At 39.0% G+C, this 24,283-nt stretch overlaps 1 protein-coding gene across 3 annotated transcripts in view; it reads left to right on the plus strand.

Annotated features, from left to right (window-relative positions):
- Positions 1-24,283, plus strand: part of STAG1 (STAG1 cohesin complex component) — a 150,850-nt gene that overhangs the window by 56,048 nt on the left and 70,519 nt on the right. For all 3 annotated transcript variants that reach the window (XM_058031617.1, XM_058031615.1, XM_058031616.1), the window contains one exon: positions 10,225-10,321. In XM_058031617.1, coding sequence (XP_057887600.1) covers positions 10,225-10,321 — 97 coding nt within the window. The remainder of the gene's footprint in view (positions 1-10,224; positions 10,322-24,283) is intronic.

Genomic DNA, 24,283 nt, shown 5'->3' on the forward strand with positions numbered 1-24,283 from the left:
GGATTGACCCTTCTTATCTAGTAGGTGAAGACAGAACAAATTTACTTGTAACAAAGCTATAGATTTCTTATGTCTTTTTTCCTACAACAGAGCTTCCAACTTTGTTTGGTTTTCAGCACTTTGTCAAATTTTGTTTTTGGCAGGAATTGAGGAAACATCTGGAGTCTATTTTCTGGTTTTACTGTGGTACAGAACATACAATATACTTTATGTAGTATAGTTGACTTAGAGTTATTGATATTTGCAGAAGCCAAACAGAAAGGAATGAGCAATTGCTTTGATATTTGATGACTCTGTGTGTATGTGGAATTGACTTTGATACACGTTATCTATTTCAAAAGAGATGCTGACACAAGTCTCTTGCAGATTAAATGCAAAAAAAAAAGTTGCATGTTTGTATTAAGAAACCTTTGGAGTTCAGATACAAAGAAATTGTCTTGGGAAGTGGAGAATTTGTATATGCATGTGGATATTGCATGTGTTGCATGTGCATGCATTTGTATATGGATGTGCATAGACACACACATGCCCACCCTGCAGGTAGGAGAAAAAGAACACAGCACCATCCATGCAGGGGAGGGATTATATGCAAATAGTAAAAGAATAGGCCAGAGTGTTTGAAGGCCTTGGGTGCCAACAGGCATAAACTACTTGAGCCCTAATTTCAGGAGAATGCATTGCTTGGGCACTTTTGAAAAATTTACTGTTGGTAAAAATAGACTAAATATTAAAGAAACCCTATAGTAGGAAAGAGAATGCAATTAAAATGTGATTTAATACTTGCACTTCTGGACAATCATCTCATGTGAAACCAAGGTTCTATAAACCAAACTTATAAGTGTCTTTATACTTATATTTTTCTGTAACAGCTTAGAGGTTTTGATGTAACAATTAGGAATGCTTGGCATTTTTGTTTTTCATAGTTTTGATGCGGGTTTTTTTGTTCAATTTTAGCAATCTTGTCAATATTATAGTTTTCAAACAAGTGCCATATATTTGTATTTGGCCAAACATATGATTTCTCAATATTTAGTTCTTTCCCTGTAATATGAACATACTTTTTTTTTTTTTTTGTGCTCCTAAGTTTGCTTCCGGCAATGAAAACCCAGGAAAATTTAATTATTATATCCTGAGATTGCATGGAAATCATGTGCTTTCGTTTCTGATCTATCTGCTCCTGCTGTTTGCTTTTAGAATTTTTTTTTAGTTGTTAGATTTTTCTGGCTTTGTGATGCCAATTCATAAAAGTCTGTTGCTGAATTCAATTTTCACTTCTAAGCATCTCTATTTTGGTTCTCACAGCAGGATTCATTTATTACTTCTCTTCAGGCTTATTGCTGCTTGCTCCTTCCAGGGAAATAAAATCAGTTTAATTTTTCTATTTCAAGTATACATAACTCCAGGATTGCTCTTTGCATAAAATCTTTGCCTCTGTCTCAGGGTGCAGCTTGTGTCTTGCTTGAACTCTGTAAATCTATTTGATGCCCACATTAAATTGGTATCAGACAGTTGTCAGTGGTTTTCATTTGCTCTGTAACCTTTTGTACAGTTAGTGCTTCAGAAATGGTCCTGTCAGCAGCTCTCTGTGTGTGAAGTGTGACATAACCACCTGCTCATGCTTTCTGCAGGTACACTTTGAAGTGTTACTCCATTAGGACTGTTCATAGAACTTCTATAGTGGCTTTTGTTTTCACAGTTAAACATGATACTCTTCTGTTTTTTGTCATTTATCTCTTCCATAGATTCAGTTTTTAGTTCTACCATTTTATGGTGACAGCTCTATCCTCTACATTTCCCTGCTCTGAACTTCCATAGGCAGCAGGGTCTCTTATCAGCATTTCTCATGTGTTCAGCATCCCTCTGGTGGGAATGAAGGCCTGGGTGAGCCTCTGCTCTTCCAGCTGAGCTGCCCAGGCTGAGACTGACTGGTAGCTAAAATCTTCAGACATCTCTGCATTGATCTCTCACCCTGCTGTTAAGATGACAGGGAAATAAAGAACTTGTCATGAGATCAGATTTTGTTTAGGACTCAGACTGCCAATTTCTCATGAGGTATGAGCAGATATCTGTAATGAAGTTTGTACTACTGGTGGTCAAACCAAGCATAGAAGTGTTCTGCTTTCTCATCTGCAAAGGACTTTTGTTCCCCTAAAACATCTGAGAGAATGGATCATCAGTAATTGTAGGAAGAGTTCAGTACCACAACATGAACAGATCTGTGCCTTGATGATTCTGCAATGTTCCATGCATTACCAGTCACCCTTTATTGTTGTTAGCAGTTCACTACAGAGCACAGGCTGATTTTGAGGGGAAAAAACTTGTAAAAATTGCTGCCTCTGCTTATGCTCAGGTAATAAAAGGTAATCTTGGTGTTGATTAGACATAGTTCAGGATAAATATGGCTCCATTATATGCCAGCAAGTATTTTAAGGAAAGTATCCAATTATCTGGTGTGTTGAAATGGAATTTTTCATGGTGCCCCCAGTTCTTCCTTGTCATTCCAGAAATCAGGGATGCACAGGGTTCCTCACTGTTCTCACCTGCACATCTTGGCACATGGATTTGTGTCCTTTGAGGTTCCCTCGCTGCCCAAGTAAAGCTGATTTGTAGCACTGCTTACCCTGCCTTGAGAAGTCCATCTCTGGCAGTAGGACAGATTTATTCCTGATTGGAGTCACTGTAGAACCATATTTACCTTATGCAGGAGGAATTACATGTGTTTTTACATGGATCCTTGAGATTAAGAACATCAGAGCAGCTGTAGCTGGATTACACCAAAAATCCAACAGCCTGTCTCTGACAGTGGCAGCTAAGAAAGGGAATGAGGTGGCAAAAACAAATTTTGGGTTTTCTCCCTACCTCTGACTGGTGGCAGTTCAGGGCCACTGTGGTGTCTGTTCTCAGTGGCCTCAATGGCTCTCCCTTCTCAGAGTTTCTTTTCTCCCTCTAGAAGTGATTTTTGCCAGATCACATCTCTGTGTCTCCCTCAGCTATTTCTGAAAGTGAAGGTCTTTGAAGATTAAAAATATACAAACATCTATGAAATATTACCCATGCTTTTTGTGTTAAATGCATGTTCTAGTTTAATTGTAATTTATTGTATTTTAACTGCTGGATTCTCCAGTTGAAGGATGGATAATAGCTCAGGGTTTGCCCAGATTGTCTCAGAAACTCCTTAGGAGTTTGAGTGCGCAGTCTCTAAAGTTTACTGGGCAAAATTACTGCATCTGTTATTAACATTTAAACTAGCATCTTCATTTTGCTCAATAGATTTTTTTTTTCTTGCTGTGCTTTTAATCTTGCTGTGCTTTTGATTGTATGGTACTGAATTAAAAGAAAAAAAAAAATTAGGTACATGTTTTTATAGTTGTTACACTGGGAACAATTTAGCCACCAAATGAAGCATTAATTAATTAGAAGAGTATCCCTTAATACCAAATTAAATTTTCTGCAGTCATCACACAAGGCTTCTTTTCCTTTGTGGTTTAATAAGATGTGAGATGATTTTGCTGTTAAGTGCCAGTAGTGCAGTGTGTGGAAGCATTTGTACCTGAAAGTACTCATTATACTTGAAGGCAGAGAGTTCTTTTGCTGTGTAGAATGTTGATGTTTTTTTGAAGTGTCTGGGGTGATCTGTGAGCCCTTTACAAACCATGCTAGCAAAGGAATGAGAATCAGGTGTTTTAATAAATTGATGGAGCTCTTGCTGGAATAAATCCATTTTGTTTTAGCACTCCTCTAAGTATATTTTCATTCTGGTGCTCAATGTTTAGGAGCAGTTTTGATGCTTTGTGGCATCATTCATGGCCATGATTGGCTCAGCCTAAACAGACACAGCCCCTTGGAAATGTGTAACATGTCAACTGTGAGTGATGAGCACCTGCAAGAGTTCTGTCCACCTTAGAAAGTCTTCTTGGTGGGAGCTTTGTAAGGTGCACCCACCTTTTCTGGGCCCTCAGGTGAGGAGCTGCTGCTCTGAGTAGTGTGGATGTGCTCGGCAAGGGTGCCCAGCCTCAGGAGTTCTGTGGTTTTAGTCCATTTGAAAGCAGAATTTTCCCTGTACCTTTTATGTACTCAGTGTAATGCCAGTTAACATTTATCATTCTAAGATTCTCCCAAGAGAATAGTGAGGTTTTCTTTTCTTTTGGTAGTTTTTTTTTCTCCCAAATGGTTCAATGCAACATGTTACACTGATTTCCCTGTGTAATCATATTTAATGCCCAGTTTACTGCACAGAAATGTGTATTTACACAAAATGCCAAACAGATAATCCTGTATTGAGAATATAAATCCCTTAGTTTTATTGGGAAGAAGTACTTCTAGGACTGTATATTCCTTTCCTCTCTGTAGTTCAGAAATTAAAAAGTTACATAGGTAGACACTGCAGAAAACAAATTCTCATCTTTGCTTACTCTTATCTAAAGTAAGATTTTTGAGGTTTTTAAAAGAAAATAATTTTGACTTAGCAGACAGTGCATGATAGTTGTTAGCAAAGTATGAACTCTTTCATAATTTAAAATTATGATCCTTAGAGAAAAAGAATAAAGTGCATGTCCTCAAGCTGCAGTTCGTTTTTATTATCCTTGGATTAGGTTTTCACTGGGTGCATATTAGACTTTGTGCCTGCAGTTTGGAATGCAGCCAGGCACTCATCCTGGAGCCTGCTGCCCAATCTAAACTGCATGTACTTTCTGCATTAGGAACTACCTTCTCCCCAGTAGCCATCTGTGTAATTTCTTCAATTTGCAAAAATTTATCCTTAAAATGCTTTCATTCTTTATTTAAAAAACCCAACCTGAACAGATTCACTTAAAAATTTTTATGCAGAGTGTTTTAAGTCTCTCACTACTTGCTTTTTTTTTCCCCTGGGTCCTTATTTTTAGTGTACTAAGTTCTTCTCACTCTCTGTTAAAGTGTATTTTCTGCTTTTCTATTTGAGTTGCTCTTTATACAGGTTATTGAAATATTTAATGTCACAGTGCATTCCTTTTTTAATCAGTTTAAAGTTTCATTTGAGTGACTTTGGGTTTTTTGCTGAAGTTTAGTGTAAGCTTTGATTTTTGAATTTTTTCCTACCTTGATGTAAACACATTGCACACCCATTCTAGAATAAATTTTTTTTCACATTCACTGTAAATGAAGCATGTCCATGATCAGTTGTATGCAATGGCAAATTATTTAAAGTTCTTTATACTCAATTTGCCTTGGTTTACAGTTGACTGAGGTCTTCCATTTTAACATGAACTTTGAATATGGTGTCATTTGTTTTCCCTTTTGTTTGTAGCACTGTTGCCAGATTGTTACTTAATTGAAATTGTGAAATAGCTTTTTTTGAAATCAGCTTTCATTAATGTTTAGTGGGACTGTGCTAATTTACATGAGTTGGCAGGGTGTCCTCTGCAGTCAGTCCCTCTGCTTCCTCCAGCACTTAATGCTCCTAAATTCTCTCACACTGGAGGAGTATGAAATGGATTCATAGCTGCAGAGCCTAGAGGAGGTAATAGGATCACTAGCTTCATTATTTCATTCACTGCCTCTGACTTGCTTTTACTGGCAACCCCAAGCTGCTGTTCCTCCTCAGTACCATAAAATGTTTTAGTTTATCTTTTAGCAGACTTTGAGATGTGAAGGTCAATATTTCTGCAGGTTGATTGATTTGAAGTTATTTACTCAGGCTCATTTATTCTGCTATTTGCTTGACTTCATTTAGGCTTCTTATTTCTGTGGGGTTGCTTACCTGGCATATTCTTCAAATTATACTCTGTGGTAGTTCTTAAAACAGACTCATCAAAGAGTTCATTTCTCTGAGATTCTTTTGAAAACCACTGCAAGCTTTGGAAAATCTTTGTACAGACTCTGTATTTGTACCATACATCATCTGCCATTTGCAGGAAACCTTGATTTTTTACTCAGTTCTCATAAGAATAGAAGCAATTTCATAATTAAAAAAAATGGTTGAGCTATTTCTGTGATGTACCTGTATGGACTTGTTGCCTGACCCAGAGATGTGGTGCATGTGTGTGTCTGTGTGCATGTGTCCAGATGTGTCCTGACAGCAGGGAGTGGAGGAAGGCTGTTGGTGTTACTGGAGTCATTGGGAGGTTTGTCTGTGGAATTGAGCTCATTGCCAAGGGAGCCTTTTCCTTGTGTGTGTGCCTTGAAGTTGGTGAATCCCAAGAGCATGGATGTGCTGCCCCTGGGCAGGCTGCAGCACGTGTCCTGTAGGTCCTGTGCTGAATTTATCATGTATTTCATGCACAGCATGTAAGTGCCCATTTCCATTTGGTAAATCCACGCTCCCCACTGCATCTGTAGGTAAAAACATCTGGAAGCAGATGGGTACCAGTGGAGCAGCTCTTGCAATCTATTGCTGCCCTATTTCTTAGGTGTTTTGTGGCAGTAAGCAGGGAGACTTGTGGAGATGGATTCTGGAGGATGGAACCTGCTTGTAGCTGCCTCCTTTCTGAAAGGGCCACCTGGTCCTTCCCTCCTGTCACCTCTTGTGCCTTCAAGGTGTTAATGGTCTGTGCTTGGACAGGTGACAGGGAGGGGCAAGAACAGGAGGTCTCTGAGCAAGGGGATCAAATGTGGGCCATTTCCCTGAGTTTGCTCTTGGATTATGCATAAAAAGAGGGTTTGCTGTTACCTGGGGCCTGTTGGTTAGAAATTCTTGTTTTTAATAGGAGTCCTTCTCTCTATGCATATTTATGCAAAATAATTCCATTTCTGGCAAGGCTTGCATGTTGCACCATTTGCTACACTGCTGCCTGTGGTTTGATTCCTTTTTTGCTTGTATTGAGTCTTTTTTCCTGGTATTTGCATTACTGCTGTTTTGTCTTGGTTCAGTTGATACTTGGTCTCTCTTTTGGGTGTGATGTGTGTCATTTTTATTTATTCATCTAGTGTTTTCAGTTTTTATAGCTCTTTTCAGTTACATCAAAAGTCAACAGTTTGATTAAGTTCCAACTGTTGCAGCATATGTAGTCTGGCTTCATCATCTCCTGTTGCCTTAAACTGTAATCTCTATCAAAGTGAGGCAGCCAGCATGCCAAGTGTGCACAGGGGCTGAGTGTGTGGGGCTCTGGGTGTTGTTTTGGGGCACTGATTTTTAGTGCTTAGTGAATGCAGTTTGTGTGGTTCTGTGCTGATGCTGGCAGGTCAGGTGCCTGTGTGTGACTTGTTTCCTGCAGCCCCTCAGTCAGTGGGGCTCTCTTGGGGTAAACACAACACTTACAGCTCAATTACCCTGTCCAGCTCTCCACAGGTACCTGTTCACAGCAGGGAGTTACACTGACTGTGCCTGGGTGTGTCACACACAGTGGGGAGTGCCAAGGCACTGAGAGCTTGTGCATGCCAGTTAGGTCAAAGGAACCCTACCCACAAATTCAGGTTTTGCTCCCAGCTTTCTCACTTCTCTGGGAGGTCAGGACAGTCTCTGCCTGCTATCCCTCTGAGAACCTTTGCTCTGATTTTCTGCTTTTCTTATCTACTGCTGCCACTGAAGACTGCATTGCCTCAAGTCAGGTCCCCAGGTCTGGAGATGAGCCACTTGTCTTTATTTCTCTGTAAATTGCATGATGGTTTTGGGTTGAGGTGCAAGTGCCACCCTGGTAGGACAGAGTTGGCCCCCAGTGCCCAAGGACACAATGTCCCACACAACTCTTTTTGTATGACAGATAAAAAATAGAAATGAGAGGAGCTGCACTGATGCTGCAGTTTGAGACAGTGCTGCAAAAATAATTTAAATAATTTTATAAAAGAAACAGAAGCAAAATTTAAAGGTATTCCTTCACATTTTTTCCTTGGCTCCCCATTTTTTAAGTCCAGATGGGTTCATTGGCAGTATTTATAGCACAGCCCATGAGAAGCTGCAGTGGCATGGCTGAAGGGGCAGTGTGTTGTAGCAACAAATAGGAGTAAGACTGAACGTGGGAGGGAATTTCTTGGGCCAGCCTTACTTCCACAGGGAATGTTTTCTGTGAAACTCAGCTGTGGATAATGAACAGATGCTGGGAAAATAGATATTAACACTCAGGGAAAACAGCTGAGATTTCCCAGGCTCAAAGAAGAATATAGTAGACTTCAGAAACTGTCAGGAGATGTGTGACAAGAGTGGGCAAGAATAGAGATACAGAATTATTTCTGGGCAAGCCACATGGCACAGGGTAGGATTATTCTGCCTGGAAAGAGGTGACCAGATGGAAGCATGGAAAATGCAAACAAGGGGCTGGAATTTGTTTTTTCTTGTTTCATAAGAATTGGGTCACATCAAATAGATCTAACAATTGGCAAGTTTAAAACACAACTGTTCTTTCATTTTGCAGTGAATAACTAGCCCTTATACACTGCTGTGAGATAATGTAGCTATAAAGCTGGTGTAGACAGATATATCCATGAGAGAAGAAATTTGCTGGGGTCTTAAGGATCTGGGACAGTAACTCAGAAATATCAGTGTATTCTTGCCCTTTTCTTATGCTTTTCCCTGCATGTGTAAGCCCTGTTGGGCAGGTGAACCTGTACAGCTGCTATTTCCTGGCCCTGCACAGCTGCTATTTTCTTTAGTGTAAAAAATAGCTCTGGCAATTGCATGTTCTGATATCTACAGTAATAGAGCTGTTCAAACAAATCTTGTAAATTGGTAGCACACCAACGGCCTGGTCATTAAGCTCTGTCAATATTTGGTGTAGTAAATACTTTTTACATTTGGCTACATTTGATTTCTGTGCCCAGGAGAATTTTTGTTGATTGATTGAAATGATTGATACTTCCAGGAACAGGGCTGAATTCATGATGAGATAACAGTGAGATAACATTCTAGATAACTGGTTTTGTGCTGCTGCTTCCTCAACTTGTGTGAAGCTTAATTAGAGGCCAAGACTTGCTTTCTAATTTCTTCTAAGTAGCAGATGGACTCCTTTTTAAGATTGCTTCTCCTACTGGGTGTGTGTGTGTGTTTTGGGAGGCAAAACCTGTGAAAACTGAGTTTCCTGGCCAATTGGGTGTTTAGAAATTGATGCTGGTTGTTGGATAACATGATAGTACTGCTGGTCTGCTCCTGGCTCAAGGGTGGGTGCAGTGATGTGTGTTAAGCATGGAGTGCTTTGGCTCAGTTCAGAGTTCCCTGTGTCTCTGGGACATACCCAGGTGCTTTGCTGCATCCTCTTCCTCACACACCTGCCAGGGGTAGACTTGGGAGTTTGCACTTGGATAAACTGGAAACTGCAGAGGGATTTTTCAAGATCCCTCCTTATAGCTAATTAAGAAAAAGGCAGATTTTTCTAAGAGATCAAATTGTTTGAAATTTGTCTTTCCTATTGATACCTTTTCAGCATGATAGAAGCCAGTTGTGTGGGCATGGTGGGGTGTTTGTATGTGTGTGTGGCTTTTTAAATTTAATTTTATAGAAATTCATTGTAGACCTGAACTGTCCAGAACAAACTAATCTATTTGCAAGGTGTGCTCTGAAAACATAATCAAGCTTTTCCTAATGAATGCTGTTGCATGTATGGAACAGAAAAGTTTCTTTTCCCTCATAAAAAAAGTAAAGCATAATATTTGATTACATTAAATATACACAATTCCTTACCTACAGTGTTGATGTAGCTGAGGAGCTTGGAATATCAGAGAAAATTGCTCCTGGCTAACTGTAGTTCTGAGGGCAGTTGAGAACTGACTGAATTTCCTGTCCTGTGATCCAGGTAGCTTAGAAACACCCTAAGTCAAACTTCTGTGTATTATTTTATTTACTGTGTATTCCTCATAATATTTTGTTTTCCTGAACTATGTACAGTGTTCCTGAGTGACTGACTGGGATATTCACTGTGCAATGTAAAATCAGTATTTATCCCAAAGGATTTCTATTCATCAGTTTTCTGGGAATATATTGGTCATTTGGAATGGAGTAACAATATTTGCTTTTTTTCAACACAATTTTAACACTGAAAAAATTCTCTAAGTAGTTTTGGGAAATTACAGTAATTTCAATTTCAACTTGTGTTTATACAATATAATACCAGAAAATGATGCATATAATTCTGCTGTCTAACAATATTTGTTCTGTCTCTACCTTGAGAGGAAGTGCATAGATATTTCTATTTGTACACATGTATAATTATGCAAAATAAATGCTCAGTTATAAAATTAAATTCTGAAAAGAATAAGTCATTTGCCTTTAATAAAACACTTTTTAAGAGTCTCTGATAAGTATTCTTTTTTTCTTGACAGTCTGTGGTGGACGACTGGATTGAATCATATAAACAAGACAGGGACATAGCACTTCTGGATTTAATCAACTTCTTTATCCAGTGTTCAGGATGTCGAGGTACAGAACATGGGAAACAAGTTGTATAGAATAAATCTGACCTACAAACCTGTGTTAATGCAAATGCTCTAAAGATGGGGAATACTCTTGGATTGGTGCTCCTTGTGTGCATGGTTTGTATAGAAATATTGTCTGCATTCCAGAATTACTTGATTTAAAGCTTGTTTGTCAAGGGCTGCCCTTTCTCTTTGTCACTTTGCTGTCATGATGCTAAAGTGTACAAATCCTCACAGAGACATTCTACTCATCATCTGCAAGAGACAAAAGATCTGGTACTCCAGGTAGGCATAGCTTTATTTTCCCATTCTGTTTCTTCCCAATTTTTGAATTGAAAAAAATAGTAGGTGACTATACCTTAACTTTGATATTTTTTCTTTCTTTTTAGGAAAATGATTTTTTTTTTTTAACTGAAGAGGAAGGAATCAGGCTTCAGTTCACAGCAAGAAAGATTTCCTGTGGATGAAGCATCAGTGTTATTTGTTCCTCTGTGATCCTTTATCACGTCAGCAGCGAGTGCCCTGCCTTTTATACCCTACTTAAGCAGTCTCCATTACCAGGCATGCAGCAGTCAGCCACTCCTGCATTCTGTTGCCACACTGTGCCTTCTAATGAATTTTTCATGTGTTGCCTTTTTTTCTGTTAACTCAGCCTTGAAGAGAGAGCTCTAGTCCCTCTGTAGTGCCCAAAACCAAATTATTTACTATTTTCTGATGCTTCCTAGAATTTACTTGGAATAGAGTTGAAAATAACCCACAGTTCAGAAATTCTTTTTCTTCTTTTTGTATCTGATGTGGGAACACACCTTTAAGCATCAAATAGTCTGGATAGAAGTCCTTTTTCTTCCTTCTTTGGTATAAGGTGAAGTCTTGAGCAGTTAAAAGCATCAGAGAAAAGAAATAGGAACCATCAGCAGCTTCAGCAACCATTTTTCAAAGCTGAAGGAAATAAAGTTGTTTTGTGGATGACAGGAAAGACTGAAGCTCTGGGAGCATTCTAAAAGGGCTGAAGGTGAGAGCTTAGGTTACCAGCCAGTGTCAATGTCTGCACTGTTCAGACAGAGACCATGAAACATTTTTCGGCTGTGTTTGGCAGCTTATGTGAAAGTAGTAGTATTCTCTGTGCTTTTTCCTTTTTTTTTTTAACTCTCTCCTGAAGTGTATATATGAGAAAAAAAAAAAAAGGAACCCCACAAGAATTTGGGCAGCATTAAACCAAAGGCATCTTTGGCCATATGTTTATATTGTTGATGCAAGCTTTTGGTAAAGGCATGTCATAAATATCTTCATTCCTCTGCTGCTCTCTAATTTATTCTCCCTTTCTTGCTCCTCATTAGAGAAAGCAGCACTCTGATCAGACTCCTGTTTTTTAAAGCCCTTGTTGGTGAGTGATGCAGGCTGAATGCCCACTGTCAGCCATATGCTGCTGGAGCAAGTGCTTCCCAGAAAAGCTCTCTGTGACTGGCTGGGAGGCAGCAGCACTGCGAGTGCCTGATGTCATTGACTTACTTGGCTTTTCTTTGAATGGTGACTTTTCATTTTCACTGCTCTGCTCTGTATCCCAGGGCTATCTCTGCTGAGCTTCTTTCAGTGCCTTCTGCTCCCAAACAGCAATGGTAGGAGGAAGGAAGCAAAAATTTCTTATCTCCTAAGTCTATAGTGTGTGTGGGAGATTTATCTCTGTGCTGGAATCTTTGCAGTGGCTACAGTAACAGCTGTAGAACGGGGTTAATATCCTGGCAAACAGTGCAGTTCTTTCCAGTTTCCAGTAATATACTTGTTTTCTAGAATAAATAAGAGCTTATCAGAAGAGAGTGGATTTTATTGGTAGTCCACTTAAGGTAAAGTGCATACTAAGCTGTCCTTAATGGAAATGAGAAATAGGGGGGTTGTTCTGTGTTTTGTGAGGGAGACAAAGATTCTTTTTCATGGGATGATCATATGTTATGACATCCTTATTTCCCTTTAGAGACTTAGTTGACATCCTTCCTTATTTCTGTTCCTCATAAATAACCACCCCTTGTGAATCTCAATGATTGCTTTATCTTCCTTCATTTTCTTCTTTTCAGTTTGCTCCACTAACATTGTTTTGGATTCTCCAGCCTCCTTTCCCAAAGTCGGATCTAAATGAAGACTGATAATATACCAAAATTTGTGATCATTAACTGAAGGGAGGAGGACAGCTAACTTGGGATGAAGTTTCTCAGGAAATAGTGATCCTGGGTTTATAAATCTACCATTCAATAGTGCTTAGAATCAATTGATATCTAAATATATGTAAATTACATTTAGCTTGATGTATCTTTCAGAAGTTTTGAGCAGGTGGAAGTGTGTGTGTCCATTTACTGGCTTTAATTAGAAGTTGAAGCACCGAACTGTTTCATTTAGCAACACCATTGACCCTGAAAAAATACCCCTCTGTTTAGAGAAACATTGATTTTTATGTATTTGTCCCATTCTCTTGGGCAGCACAGATGCTTGAATGAACCCTTTGGTGTCTTCCAGCTCTGCTTGGAGCTGTTGCTGAAATGAGAAGTGATCTCTTGTAAATATGAGGAAGCAGGTGTATTATGTAAATTGTTAGTACTAACAATGGTTAAATTAGTGGCTTCTGCAGGTGAATGTAAAAGATCGGTGCAATTTAAAATTCAATAAATATGCATTCAATAAATATTCAAGCATATCTGTCCTTTGTCAACTCTTCTGATTGTCTATTTAATGTATGTCCATTAAAAACGCAGGAGATTAGATTTTAGTGTGACTCCAGTAATCTTTGTGTTTTTAGAGTGGTATTTGGTGTAAATGAGAAGTTTCTTCTATTGAACTGTCAAAACATCTCAGTTCAATAAGCAGATTTGCATGGTCACTTGTCATGTCATCCTTCCTCTCGTTTGCCTGCTCAATCTGTACATATGTTGCCTTTGCTAATTTTGGTTACAAAAAAGTTAAATGATTATGTAAAGAATTTTTCTTTATCTTGCTTGCTTTTTCCCTTTGAGAACACAAAAGAGTCCCTGTCTTTCACAGCTTATCTGTGTAGTCTTTTCCATCATATTATGTTAAATTTCTGTTGAAGAAAAATGGTTAACAACGACTGATACATTCACTCATTCACTTCTTGTTTCTGACCCTTTTAAAATGTGTTGCTTCTTCTAGAGGGAGGGTCTTGTATAAGATATTACCTTGAAAGGTGAAAAGGTAAGTGTTAAAATACTGCTTCTTTGTGGAGAAACAGCAAAAATGCTGTTTGCAGTCCTTGAAAATAAAACAGGTATGTCTGTTGGTAGTTGGTGTTTATTTTCCATGGGATTTATAATCTGCAAAGCAGGTGGTGGTGTATTTACTTATTTCTAAGGCAGGAGTGAAATTTCAGAGTTTTCATTATTAGGTAACAGGGAACTTTATGACATTAACTTGTTGTAATGATAAAGCACTTTTTTCAATTAAGTGCCACTGGACTGGGGGTGGAGGTGTATCCACACTACTGAAATTTCCATCTCCATTGTTATACTTTGGTGTGCAGCATTGTGGATTCAGGCACCCTCCTCCCTTGCAGAAGTGTTACAGTTGAGTGTTCAGAGTTTTCTGGGGATTTTTGTGAGCTCTTTTCCATTGCTTTCTTTGTAGGAACAAATTTTTGGTTTCCCCCTTTTTTCTCTTTTTCTTTTGAAGGTTTATATAAAGCAAAGCATTGAGTGCTGAGCTCTGTGAGCTGGTTGCAAGCAAACTGAAATGTCTAATCAGCAATATGTACGAGAGGTCCCAGAAGGATTATAACTGTGTCAGTGTGATGCTGCATCAGGGCTAATTATCTCTGCCTCTCAGACTGAGTAATTAGCTCAGGTATCCTGCTCTGCTGCTATGACAACCAGGCTGTTTCCATTTCTGGAGCTCCCTGGATTTAGAGCTGACTTGGGTATCTGCATGGCTGTCAGCTCGTGCCTTCTGTTATTGATAGAAAACAAACAGAAAGCTCCTCGAGCACTCTGACCTTTCCACATTTTCAAGGCAGAGAGCCATGCTTGTGGAATAAATATTTTTTTTCCTAACCAGAAGCAATTAGTGGTTGAAACAGCCTCTTGAGCTGTGAAGGAAAACCAGCCACTGAGTCCATGGGAGAAAAGAAGCTTTCTTTTGCAGGGGAAAAGGGTCTCATGTAATTCAAGAGGAAACTACTTGACTACTTTCAAGTGCACAGTGAAATTATTCCCATTCCTTCTCTCCCATCCATCTCATCCATCTCCATCATTAGCCTTTTCTCTCATCTGTTTTATGCTGGGTAAGCCAGAAACCTGTACATTTTTAAGCAGGTTTTCAGATGTGGTCATTGATGAGCAAATACTCCAACTGTCACCCGCCGGCCTGGATTGCTGGTGCTGCTTAAGGCTGGGTTTTTCTCAGCTGTGAGTAAGCAGAAGTCTGTCTGACTCTTTCCCCAGGACTTAAAGCCAGACTCCTTTGTTGAACTTTTCCTGTGAATTAAACACTTGGGGTTCCACATTATCTTCCTGCTTCATCCTTGAGTGCCTGCTTGTTTCTCACCTGTTCTAGATCCTCTGTCAAATTCTGATTGAATGGCACAAACCCTGCCACTAAGTGCAGGAGTTCCGAGTTACCTTGCTCATTTTGGTTTTTATTAATGTTCTGTGAGCTTAATTAAGGGCAAAGTAATAGATTTCTGCTTTGTCAAAGGAAATTGAAGGCTAAAATCAGGAAAAAGCAGCATAGAGTAGCCATTGTATGGTCTGGCAAAAGCAGTGAACAAGCAAGCGCTTACTTTGCTGTTTGAAAGAATTCCAGAAGCAAATTAGCCAGGAAATAGTGTTATTTACTCTGATTAATAATATTTTAATAAGGGGATCTAACATGGTAATTAGAGAAATGGTCTAAAAAAATGAGCTGTCCATGGTTTTGTTTTGTGATCGATGGAATAGTTGTTCTGTACAGGTGGATGTTATGGACTACAAAGAAGACTTTGGTAAATCCTAATTCCCTGCATATGGGCCTTTTGCAAGGAACTGCCCAGAGTGAGAAATCTGGCTGACCTTGGCATGTGCTAAAAAGCTTTACCTCTTGAGTCATTCAGTTATTATTAAGAAGTTGGTATCTTAAATATTTTGTATTGTGACCAAATTAGAAAATACTGCAATTCATTGCTTTGGAGCTTGTGTTTTTATTAAGTGTATAAAGTCTGTTTTCTCACAGTTTCTTCAATGAAATCCCTTTCAGTGTGTGAATATAGGGGAGAATGTTACAAAGTAAGAACTAATATACATTTTGAAAAATTGTCACTTATTTGTGTAGGATTTAAGTCATAGCAATGGCAAGGATTCCTAAAATATTTTGTATGCATAGTATAAAGAAATAAATGTACCCCAATAACTATAAAGCAGTTAAAAGCATGCTGTTAACCACATTAAAAATGGGAAGATAAGACTGTAGGATGGAAATAGCTTGATCTTAATTTCATGTGTGGTGTAGATAAACAGGAGCTGAACTTTGTACTTCTTGGTTCTGAGCCTTGAGGTAATTTTTACAGTGTGTTTATCTTGAAGTGAAAGCTTACAAAATTCAAACTGAAAGTAGGATGCAAGTGGCTTGAGTGGAAGGTAAATCAGATTGCTAGGCATACATTAAATGTTTCATTAGTTCTTTAAATGGCTCTAGGTGGGGTTAAAAACTTCATATCAGACACTTGACAATTAATATGATTGTGTCAAAATCAATTTTTTGTGAAGAAGTACAAATACTTAATATCTGTTGACAATCTGGAAATTAAAGCTTTGGTTTTGTTGTGTGTATAGTTTTAAATCAAAAAGGTTTTTACTATTTCTTTGTTTGCTGCTGAATGTATTTGTACTTGTCATCTCATGTACTTACTTCCTTACTATTTCTTTTTCTTCTTTAGCTATTCAAAGATTCTTTAGCTATAAGGAAAGTAATTGTAATTTCTTCTTAAATTTTTTTAAACTCTGCTTGTTCCTGTCTTCTGGGGATGAGAAGGGTTGAAAAATTAAAAAAAAAAACAAACATGTGCAAGTGTAAAAAATTGTTGAAGTAGTGCAATACATTTTATAGCCTGTGAACTAATGGCATCTTTTTCCCAAAAGATGTATCCCGCTACTTTCAAAAACAAGTGGGAAAAAGCCAGAGAAGTTTACTTTTTGTGCAGGAGACATGAAGGAAGGGCACATTCGTTTGTTGTTTGAAAATCTGAATGAAATACCTGCTGTGCTGTGTTCTGACTGCAGTCCAAGGTTTCCCTCTACGAATTGGTCGCAGGAGCAACAGCAATTTAAACCAAACATGTTTTTCTTTATTATTTGCTACCTGAATATATCAAACTATTCACATTGCATGTACAACAACGGACCAAAAAGGAGCTGGCTTAAAATCAGCTATTAACTAATCTATGGCTATGAATCAATATAAATTTTAAATATTTTAAAATAAATTTATTGAATTAATTGACAGAACTCATGGTACTAGAATATTTTAGAGCGAATCTATAATGTAAGGAAAGACAAATTAGCTATGAAATGAATACTGCATTGCTAGTTCTGTATAATAAGTTCAAATCTCTGCTGAAAATGAAAGCACTCCTTGTAAGCTTGGAACAAAGTCTGCGTTCTGCCCCTGTGCACTACTAAGTAAACTCAGAGCTTGTAAAATTATTTTTGGCACTGCTTATTGGAGAAAAATTATGCAAGGAGTTCAAATACTATTGCTTGTTTTCCACTATATTAATTTAATTACAACCATATTGATCTGGAAAATAGGGCTGCTCACATGACTACAGAGGTGAAACTTGAGGAGTCTCTCAGTTAGGCCATGCTTTTAATGCTGCAGCTTTTCAAGAGAAGAGCAGTAAATATCTCTTGGTGTTAATAACTCTGGGTAGTTGCTGCCTTACTAGCCAGATCTGTGTCATTTCCTTTTTATTTATGTTTTTTTTTTCTGTATTATACAAATTTATTGCAGGAGGAACACCCTCTGTACTAAGCAGAGGAGTAAAAGCCTTAGTCTGATTTATTTTTGCAGTATTATTCTCAGAGTAGTGAACGAATTATGTCAGTGTATGAGTTTGCTAGCTGTGTGTGAGATACATTGCTGGATTTACTGTAGATGACAGGTGCTTCCTGACAAGACAAGAACTAATTATAAAAAGCAACCAAATACAACTGGATCTTAGATCCTTTCTGACTGGATTACAAATTGGGAAAGTACTCATGTCTCTGGCCTTTCCAAACATGCAAATTCTGCTGAAGATTTAGTCATAGAGTTTTTTCAGACCAAGGGTAGGAATTAAATTGCAAAAAAGATATTTCTCTCAGCAAACATTGTAATTACAGTTCTCTCTCTGCATTAATGAAGCCATAGACTTATTTGATTAAGTGTGGGACTGATACACTGCAGTAATTATTTCTGAAGAGAAGAAGATGGGGATGATAAGAAAGACTCTGTATCCTAATGGAAAAGTGATATTCTCTGGCACAAAGAAAGTGGTTAGACCAAAGCAAATATTCTGTTAATCTGCAGGCATTCAGGAGTAGCTGGATATAAGGAAAAAAAAAACAAAAAAACCCAAAAAGCTTGGGTTTCAAAGAAGAGACATCCTAAATTGGAAGAAGTGGACTCTGAAGCACATCCAGTCCTGCTCACATTCCACCATTGCACCACTTGTGGGTATTTCAATACCAGATTGAATCTTAAGTCCTGATAAACAAAGGAATGAGATTGAACTGCCATAAATTTTTTATCTGATTTACAAAGGATCAAATCTTAGTGATAATGGTGCAGAAAGCCAGGCTGAGTTACTCTTTGTTCTCAAAATTTGTTAATTAATGTAATTTTTTCTCTTTTTCACTTTTTCCCCCCCTTTTTTCCCTGAAGATGCCAGGCTTGTGGGGCTGGGACCAAATAGTGGAGGTTTGTTGTTGATGTAGAGATGCAGAAATTTGCCTTACTGGTGTCATATGCTTATTCTCAAAAAATAGGAAGAATTTTTATTAAGAATAAACCAACAGCTTATTCTGATGTTTCATTCTTTAGTATATTTGTTGTCACCTTCTAACTAAACCCATGGATTAGAGTTTAATTGTTGATGTTTGTGTTTGGAGTTGCTTACTCTTCTGTCAAACAGATACTTCTTTTTTTTCTCCTTTTTGTGGTGTGTGAATACAATTGAGCTGTAAAGATTTTTGAATATTTTCTCTGTCCTCTATTCAGCTCCACTTGTAGCACTTAGAGGAGAAAGTGACAAACAGGAAAGGTTCCAGCCCAGACCCATTAATAGAAGCATTTGCAAACCATTTTGTTGTAATAGCAGTGATGGATATTCTCACTCTCAAATTTTAATATTCAGCCCTTTTTTCCCCTCTGGTTTCCATGGTAGCCTGTAACAGCAGGATTGTTCTTCAACTATGTGCTGTGTGTAAAAATCACTTTATAGAGCTCAGAGCTGGCTACTTCCTTGGGAAGGGCAGGCTGTTTTTGGGGAAGGGGAGCAGTCCTCAGCCTGGGAAGGGCTCTCTTCTGCCTGTGCTGAGCAAAGCTTGCAGTTCCTTCTGAGTGGAAACAGGGAGAGACATCACACTGTGATGAAAAGTGCATTTAACCCTTAGGGAGTGGGAGACTTTGATCTCATGCAAACAGTTTATGGTGGCAGGGATTGTCAAAGTGGGCAGTCCTCCCTGCATTTCTTTATTACTCTTGTCAACCTGTAATATCAGCAACCAGATATAAATGTCACAGAATCCCAGAATGGTTTGGGTTAGAAGGGACCTTAAAGCTCCTATTGTTCCACCCCCTACCATGGGCAGGGACACTTTCTCCTATCCCAGGTTGCTCCAAGCCCCATCCAGCCTGGACTTGGGCACTTCCAGGGGTGGAGCAGCCACAGCTGCTCTATGCCAGTGCCTCATCTCCCTCACAGGGAGGAATTCCTTCCTAATATCCCATCAAACCCTGCCCTCTGACAGTGGGAAGCCATCCCTCATTGTCCTGTCACTCCAGGCTTTTGTCCAAAGTCCCTCTCCAGCTCTCTTAGAGCCCTTTTATGCACTGGAAGGTGCTACAAGGTCTCCCTAAAGACCTATAAAAATTAATTATGTGTATGAAGTCTCATTTGTAGGGAAAATGCAAGGAGGAGAAGAGGAAACTGAAACATCTGTAACTGTGGAATGAAAGATGGAAAGGTAAACTTGTGCCTTTAAAGGCAGCCAAGTATAAGGGGAAAGGAAGAAATTAGGGATTCTGAAAATTGCAGGAAAGGAATATGTTCTTTTTAGGACACATGTCCACAGAGGAGCTTAGGAAGCAGGAGAAAAGAGGGGCAGGCAGGCATACATCCCAGTGGTTTTGCTTTGCTTCAAGAGCTAAAATAGCAGTTTTCTTCTTTCACCCTATGAGCACAGTGCTTTAAGCTACTGCAGAATGATGGAGCCAGAATACACCACTGAACAGGGCCAGAATTACAATCTAACTCCATTTTTGAATATTCTCATCAAGCAGGTGATCCACAGTGTAACACCCCTTGGTGTTTATGTTGTGGGCTTCAAGGACAATTCATGGGGGAAGGACCAGAAAGCAATTGATAGCTAAGAGTCTGTGTTGACAGGAATGAGAATGTAATCATGCCCAAAAAACCAGGTATTGTATAGTAAACTCAGCCTTCTGGTTAAACTAAAAAATGTGAGTGTGTTACAGGAAGACAGCTAAGGCTTCCAGACATCTTAAACTTACAGTGGGGGAGAGGGAGACTGAAAAGTCCTAAAAGGAAAATTTGCTGAAAGTGCTGAAAGCTGTGGGGGTAAAAATATTCTTTGTTACAAAATACTGCAAAAATTACATGCCCCTTACAAGGTAAAACACTTGATGAAGGTTCTGTTGAAATATTTTGTTTTAAAAAATATTGCAAAGCAATATTTTGTATTTTCTTTATTTCGGTTTTTGTTGTATTTGTGTATTTTCCCACTTTAAAGATTTTTTTTCCACAAAGCTGTAAGACACAACCAGAGGAGTTACAGGGTTGGTTAACCTGATCTGGTGGAAGGTGTTCCTGTCCATGGCAGGGACTTGGGACAAGATGAGCTTTAAGATCCCTTCAACCCAAACCTTCTGCGAGTCAGCTGGCTCCTTTATTCTGTGTCTTACATTTGTGTATCTACCAGGAATTACAAGGTGTGTTTACACAGCCGTTTTTAATTTGCAAGAAATACAGCATTTCAGCTATTTCTGGTTGTTAAATGTGTAAGGTAGAGGATCCAAAGCAATGGAAGAGGAGTTATAACTAAGAATTTAAGGCATTTTTTCTGATTAAACATGCTTTACTTGCAGTGCTCCTCTGTGTTTTTCTTCTTTCCTTTTTCCTTAGCAGCACTTGATTAATTTCCCCCCTTGAGTCCACTATCTTTATGTTAATTAATATACTCAGACTCTTCATTCCCTCTTGTATTTCATCTGCCATTTATTACTATTTGTCTTTCAGCACTCTTTTCAGGGCCTGCTGCTTTATTACTTATGCAAAGTTTGGGGTTTCTAGTATTAATAAGTTTATATAGGTGAATCTTTTTTATATTCTGCTCTCATATACTCCTTAGTGAATCTTAGACACAGACTGTTGAGAAATATATTGTATGTTGAGCTTTCCTAGTTTTCTGCTCTTATTTCTACATTCCCATTTATATTTGTCCTGTCAACACTTGCTGTGATCTGTGTGTGTTCCAGCAGTTTATCTTCTCTCAATTCTGAGGTGACAGTTCTCTCTTGCATTGTATTTTTAGAAGCATATCCAGACTTTTATGGATTTTGGCTCTAATATATGCTCTCTCATTCTCTTACCCATGCCAAAACATGTTGAGCAACTATTCATTGTGTTGTTTTAACTTCACTTTTGATATGATGCTTCCTCTTATTTTTCTATAGTAGCCAAGTTCCAATCAAAAATTTAAAAGTTAAAGTTTTCCTTAAGGGCATTTTATCAACAGGGTTTCTTCTGGTTATCTTTGTAAATCCCTTTTAAGTAAAGATCCTGTATCTGCTCTGGGAATGGCCAATCCAGGAACAGAGTTATTGATATCAAAAGCTTTTGAGGCAGTGGATAGAAAAATCTGTGCCACTCCTAGAGGAGAGGTTTTTCAGATAACATGGGACATGTTTAATCCATTGCTGTCACTGGTTTCCTACTCCTCCTCAAATTGCTTAAAGACTAAGCTTAGCATATCCAGACTTCTTGAAGTTCATGGAATGGAAACTTGAAGTCCTTGACTTCTTCTGATAGATACATATTTCCAATAAGGAAAAAGCAGGAGTGGAGCCTAGGCCCTCTTCCTTATGTTCTCTGGTAAGGAAGGGTCTTTTCCTGCCCTTTGTTCTTATGTTTAGGGTTTTACATACCCAAAGTACCGTGCCACACTCAGAGTACCTGGAGATACAATTGTTTATGTGCTGCTCTTTTGTACCTTCATCCATGAGGCTGCTGGGAGGATACCTGGAAAATGAGGAATATGCACTTAGGGACCATCTTGGAGATAGTTTAAATTGTCCAGGCTCCTACAAGAACCTCAGGAATAAAAGCAAGAGCAATTTGCAGCATCCTTATCAACCCTCTTGTAAGAACCCCCCTTTGCCACACTTCTTCCTGGATTCATTGGCTGCAGCCCAGCTGCACACTCAGAGGGACAACAGTGTCACCTCCACAGCTCCTGTTCCCTCCCCAGATCACAATGTCAGCTCCACAGCTCCTGTTCCCTCCCCAGTTCTGGTGTCTGTGCTAATGAAGCCACACACAACAGCTGACAGCCCTGGGAGATTGGTGACTCACCAAAGCTGACACACACGCAGACTAAGTCAAGGTTACACACAGCATCTGAAATTTAGCACTTTTTAATTTCTAAGCACAAAGATAAGGGGATTTTTGCATGTGATTTCTCAAATTCTTTGTGTTTCCTTACAGGAAAAAAAGCTCGATACATGTGTTCAGATAGTCAGAAGGTAAAAGGGTACTTTGGGATGGGCTAACAGCTAAGAGGAAGTGGGTTGTTGTCCTAGAAAACAGAAAGAAATAATTATGTGAAAAAGAAGAATTCCTCTCATCTTACCTACTTTTAAATGAGGAGAAAGGTAAAGGCTTTGCTTTGTGCCAGCTCAGCTAATTTTTCATTGTGTTTTCACATGTCATTGTCAGTAAATGCTTTGGTCTTTAATATACTCTAAAGTGATTTCATGAGAAGCAGAAGTAATAAAGAGGGATTTCAAATGTATCTGTGTTCAACTTTCCTGAATTATACAAAGCATCTGAATGTGCTCATGAAGTGCAGGATGGAGCTGTGTGAGACACAATATTTTGGAATTTTTCATGCTGTGTAACTCCAGAAAAGTTAGGGACACACACTGCTGGGCTGGAGGTGGTTGTGCTGCAGGTGAAGCTGTTCTTGAAGAAGCAGCAGCAGCATTCCCTGTGTGTGTCCCTGTCTGTCTCCAGCTCAGTGAGAGGCTGAGATTAACAGAGATTGGGGTCATGGTTCACACTATTCCCCAATGACCTCATTGGCTTCCATTCAATGACCTGCTTTTGTAAAATTCATTGAGGGACTGGGTATCCATGACCAGTCAGGTTTGGTTAAACAAAAATATTACAATTAATTAGGCAGCACAGTTACAGACACAAGTGCACCTAAGTCTCATTTCCTTCTTTCAGGTTAACAAAAAAAAAGCATAGAAATGTTGCAGGTAGAAGGTGGCTTTCAAATGTAAAAGAGGGAAATTAAAGTGTTTTAGATATAAGTTGTTTCCATGATGTTTCTGTGTCTCCAGTCTCACTCTTTGAAGGATACCAGCTTTTCTCATATTGACAGATAAAGTTCTTCACCTTTCTGCAGCAGCTCTGCAGTGCTTACAAAGCCTCTGTTTTACTGTTGATTAATGTCTTGGATCCCAGTCAGCCCTGGCCTTGTGGCTCTCTGGATGGTGCTGTTGAACACTGAAAAGTAAGGATTGGCTCTGGGAAACCTGGAGCTCAGCAGTCCCTTTGGTGTGCCATTGCTAATAAGGTTTGGCACTATACAGATCCCAAATGCAGACACCCCTGTAGTCCTGATCCTTCCCTTCCACGTGCTGGAGCAGCAAACAGTTACAGGAAAATGCAGAGGCTCTGAACTGAGGGTATTTCTTCAGACCTGTGTGTGGGAAGCTCTCATGCAAGTAACAACAGCTTCCTTGAGGAAAATGAATAAAGGGCAGTTTTCTCAAGGGATAGGAGGCAGCTGAGCAAGGAGCAGAGTGTGATGGTCCATCAGCAGCTGAAGGGACACACATATGGCTTGCTGAGCTCTGTCAGATCTTTGGCAACTCCCAGGTTTGGCACAAAAGGTCTGGCCTCTTGTTTCTCTCTTCCCCCCCCCCTCTTAGTTTTCCTATTAGATACCATGTTTTGTGGACTCTAGAGCCTGTCACATCAATTGAAAAAAATTTAAAATTTCAAAATCTCTAGATAATTACTTCTCTTTCTGTATTTTTTAGGACTTGTCTTTCATCTTCCCTACTTTACTACTTCTGAGAAATACAGGTAGAAATAAAAGTAACAGATGGCTGAGGAAGGGATTAAAGCTCCATCAGGGAAAGCAGAAAGACTGATGGAAAGAGGATAGACCATGGCTATCTAATCCTGTGATCATCTTCTGCCTCCTGACTTTCTGGGAAGTGGAGGTACCATGTTTTATGGCATTTTGTTTTATGAGCCGGAGAGATGTTGACACTGAGTAACAAGAGGTTTGTTTCTCTGATAAAGAAGATACCTTTTAGCAAAAACATGTGAAGGCATGTTGCAATGCTGACAGCCTGTGTGTGGGTTACTGCTGAGCTCTGGGAACCTGCAGATGGAACAGGCACATCCATAGAAAGTAGAAGGAAGGGTGGACACTGAAGTAAATGTCCTTGGTTTCTGTGAAAGTGAGCTTGAAGTTCT

The sequence above is a fragment of the Melospiza georgiana genome, chromosome 10 (assembly GCF_028018845.1).
Source record: "Melospiza georgiana isolate bMelGeo1 chromosome 10, bMelGeo1.pri, whole genome shotgun sequence".
In the NCBI taxonomy this organism is placed as follows: Eukaryota; Metazoa; Chordata; class Aves; order Passeriformes; family Passerellidae; genus Melospiza; species Melospiza georgiana.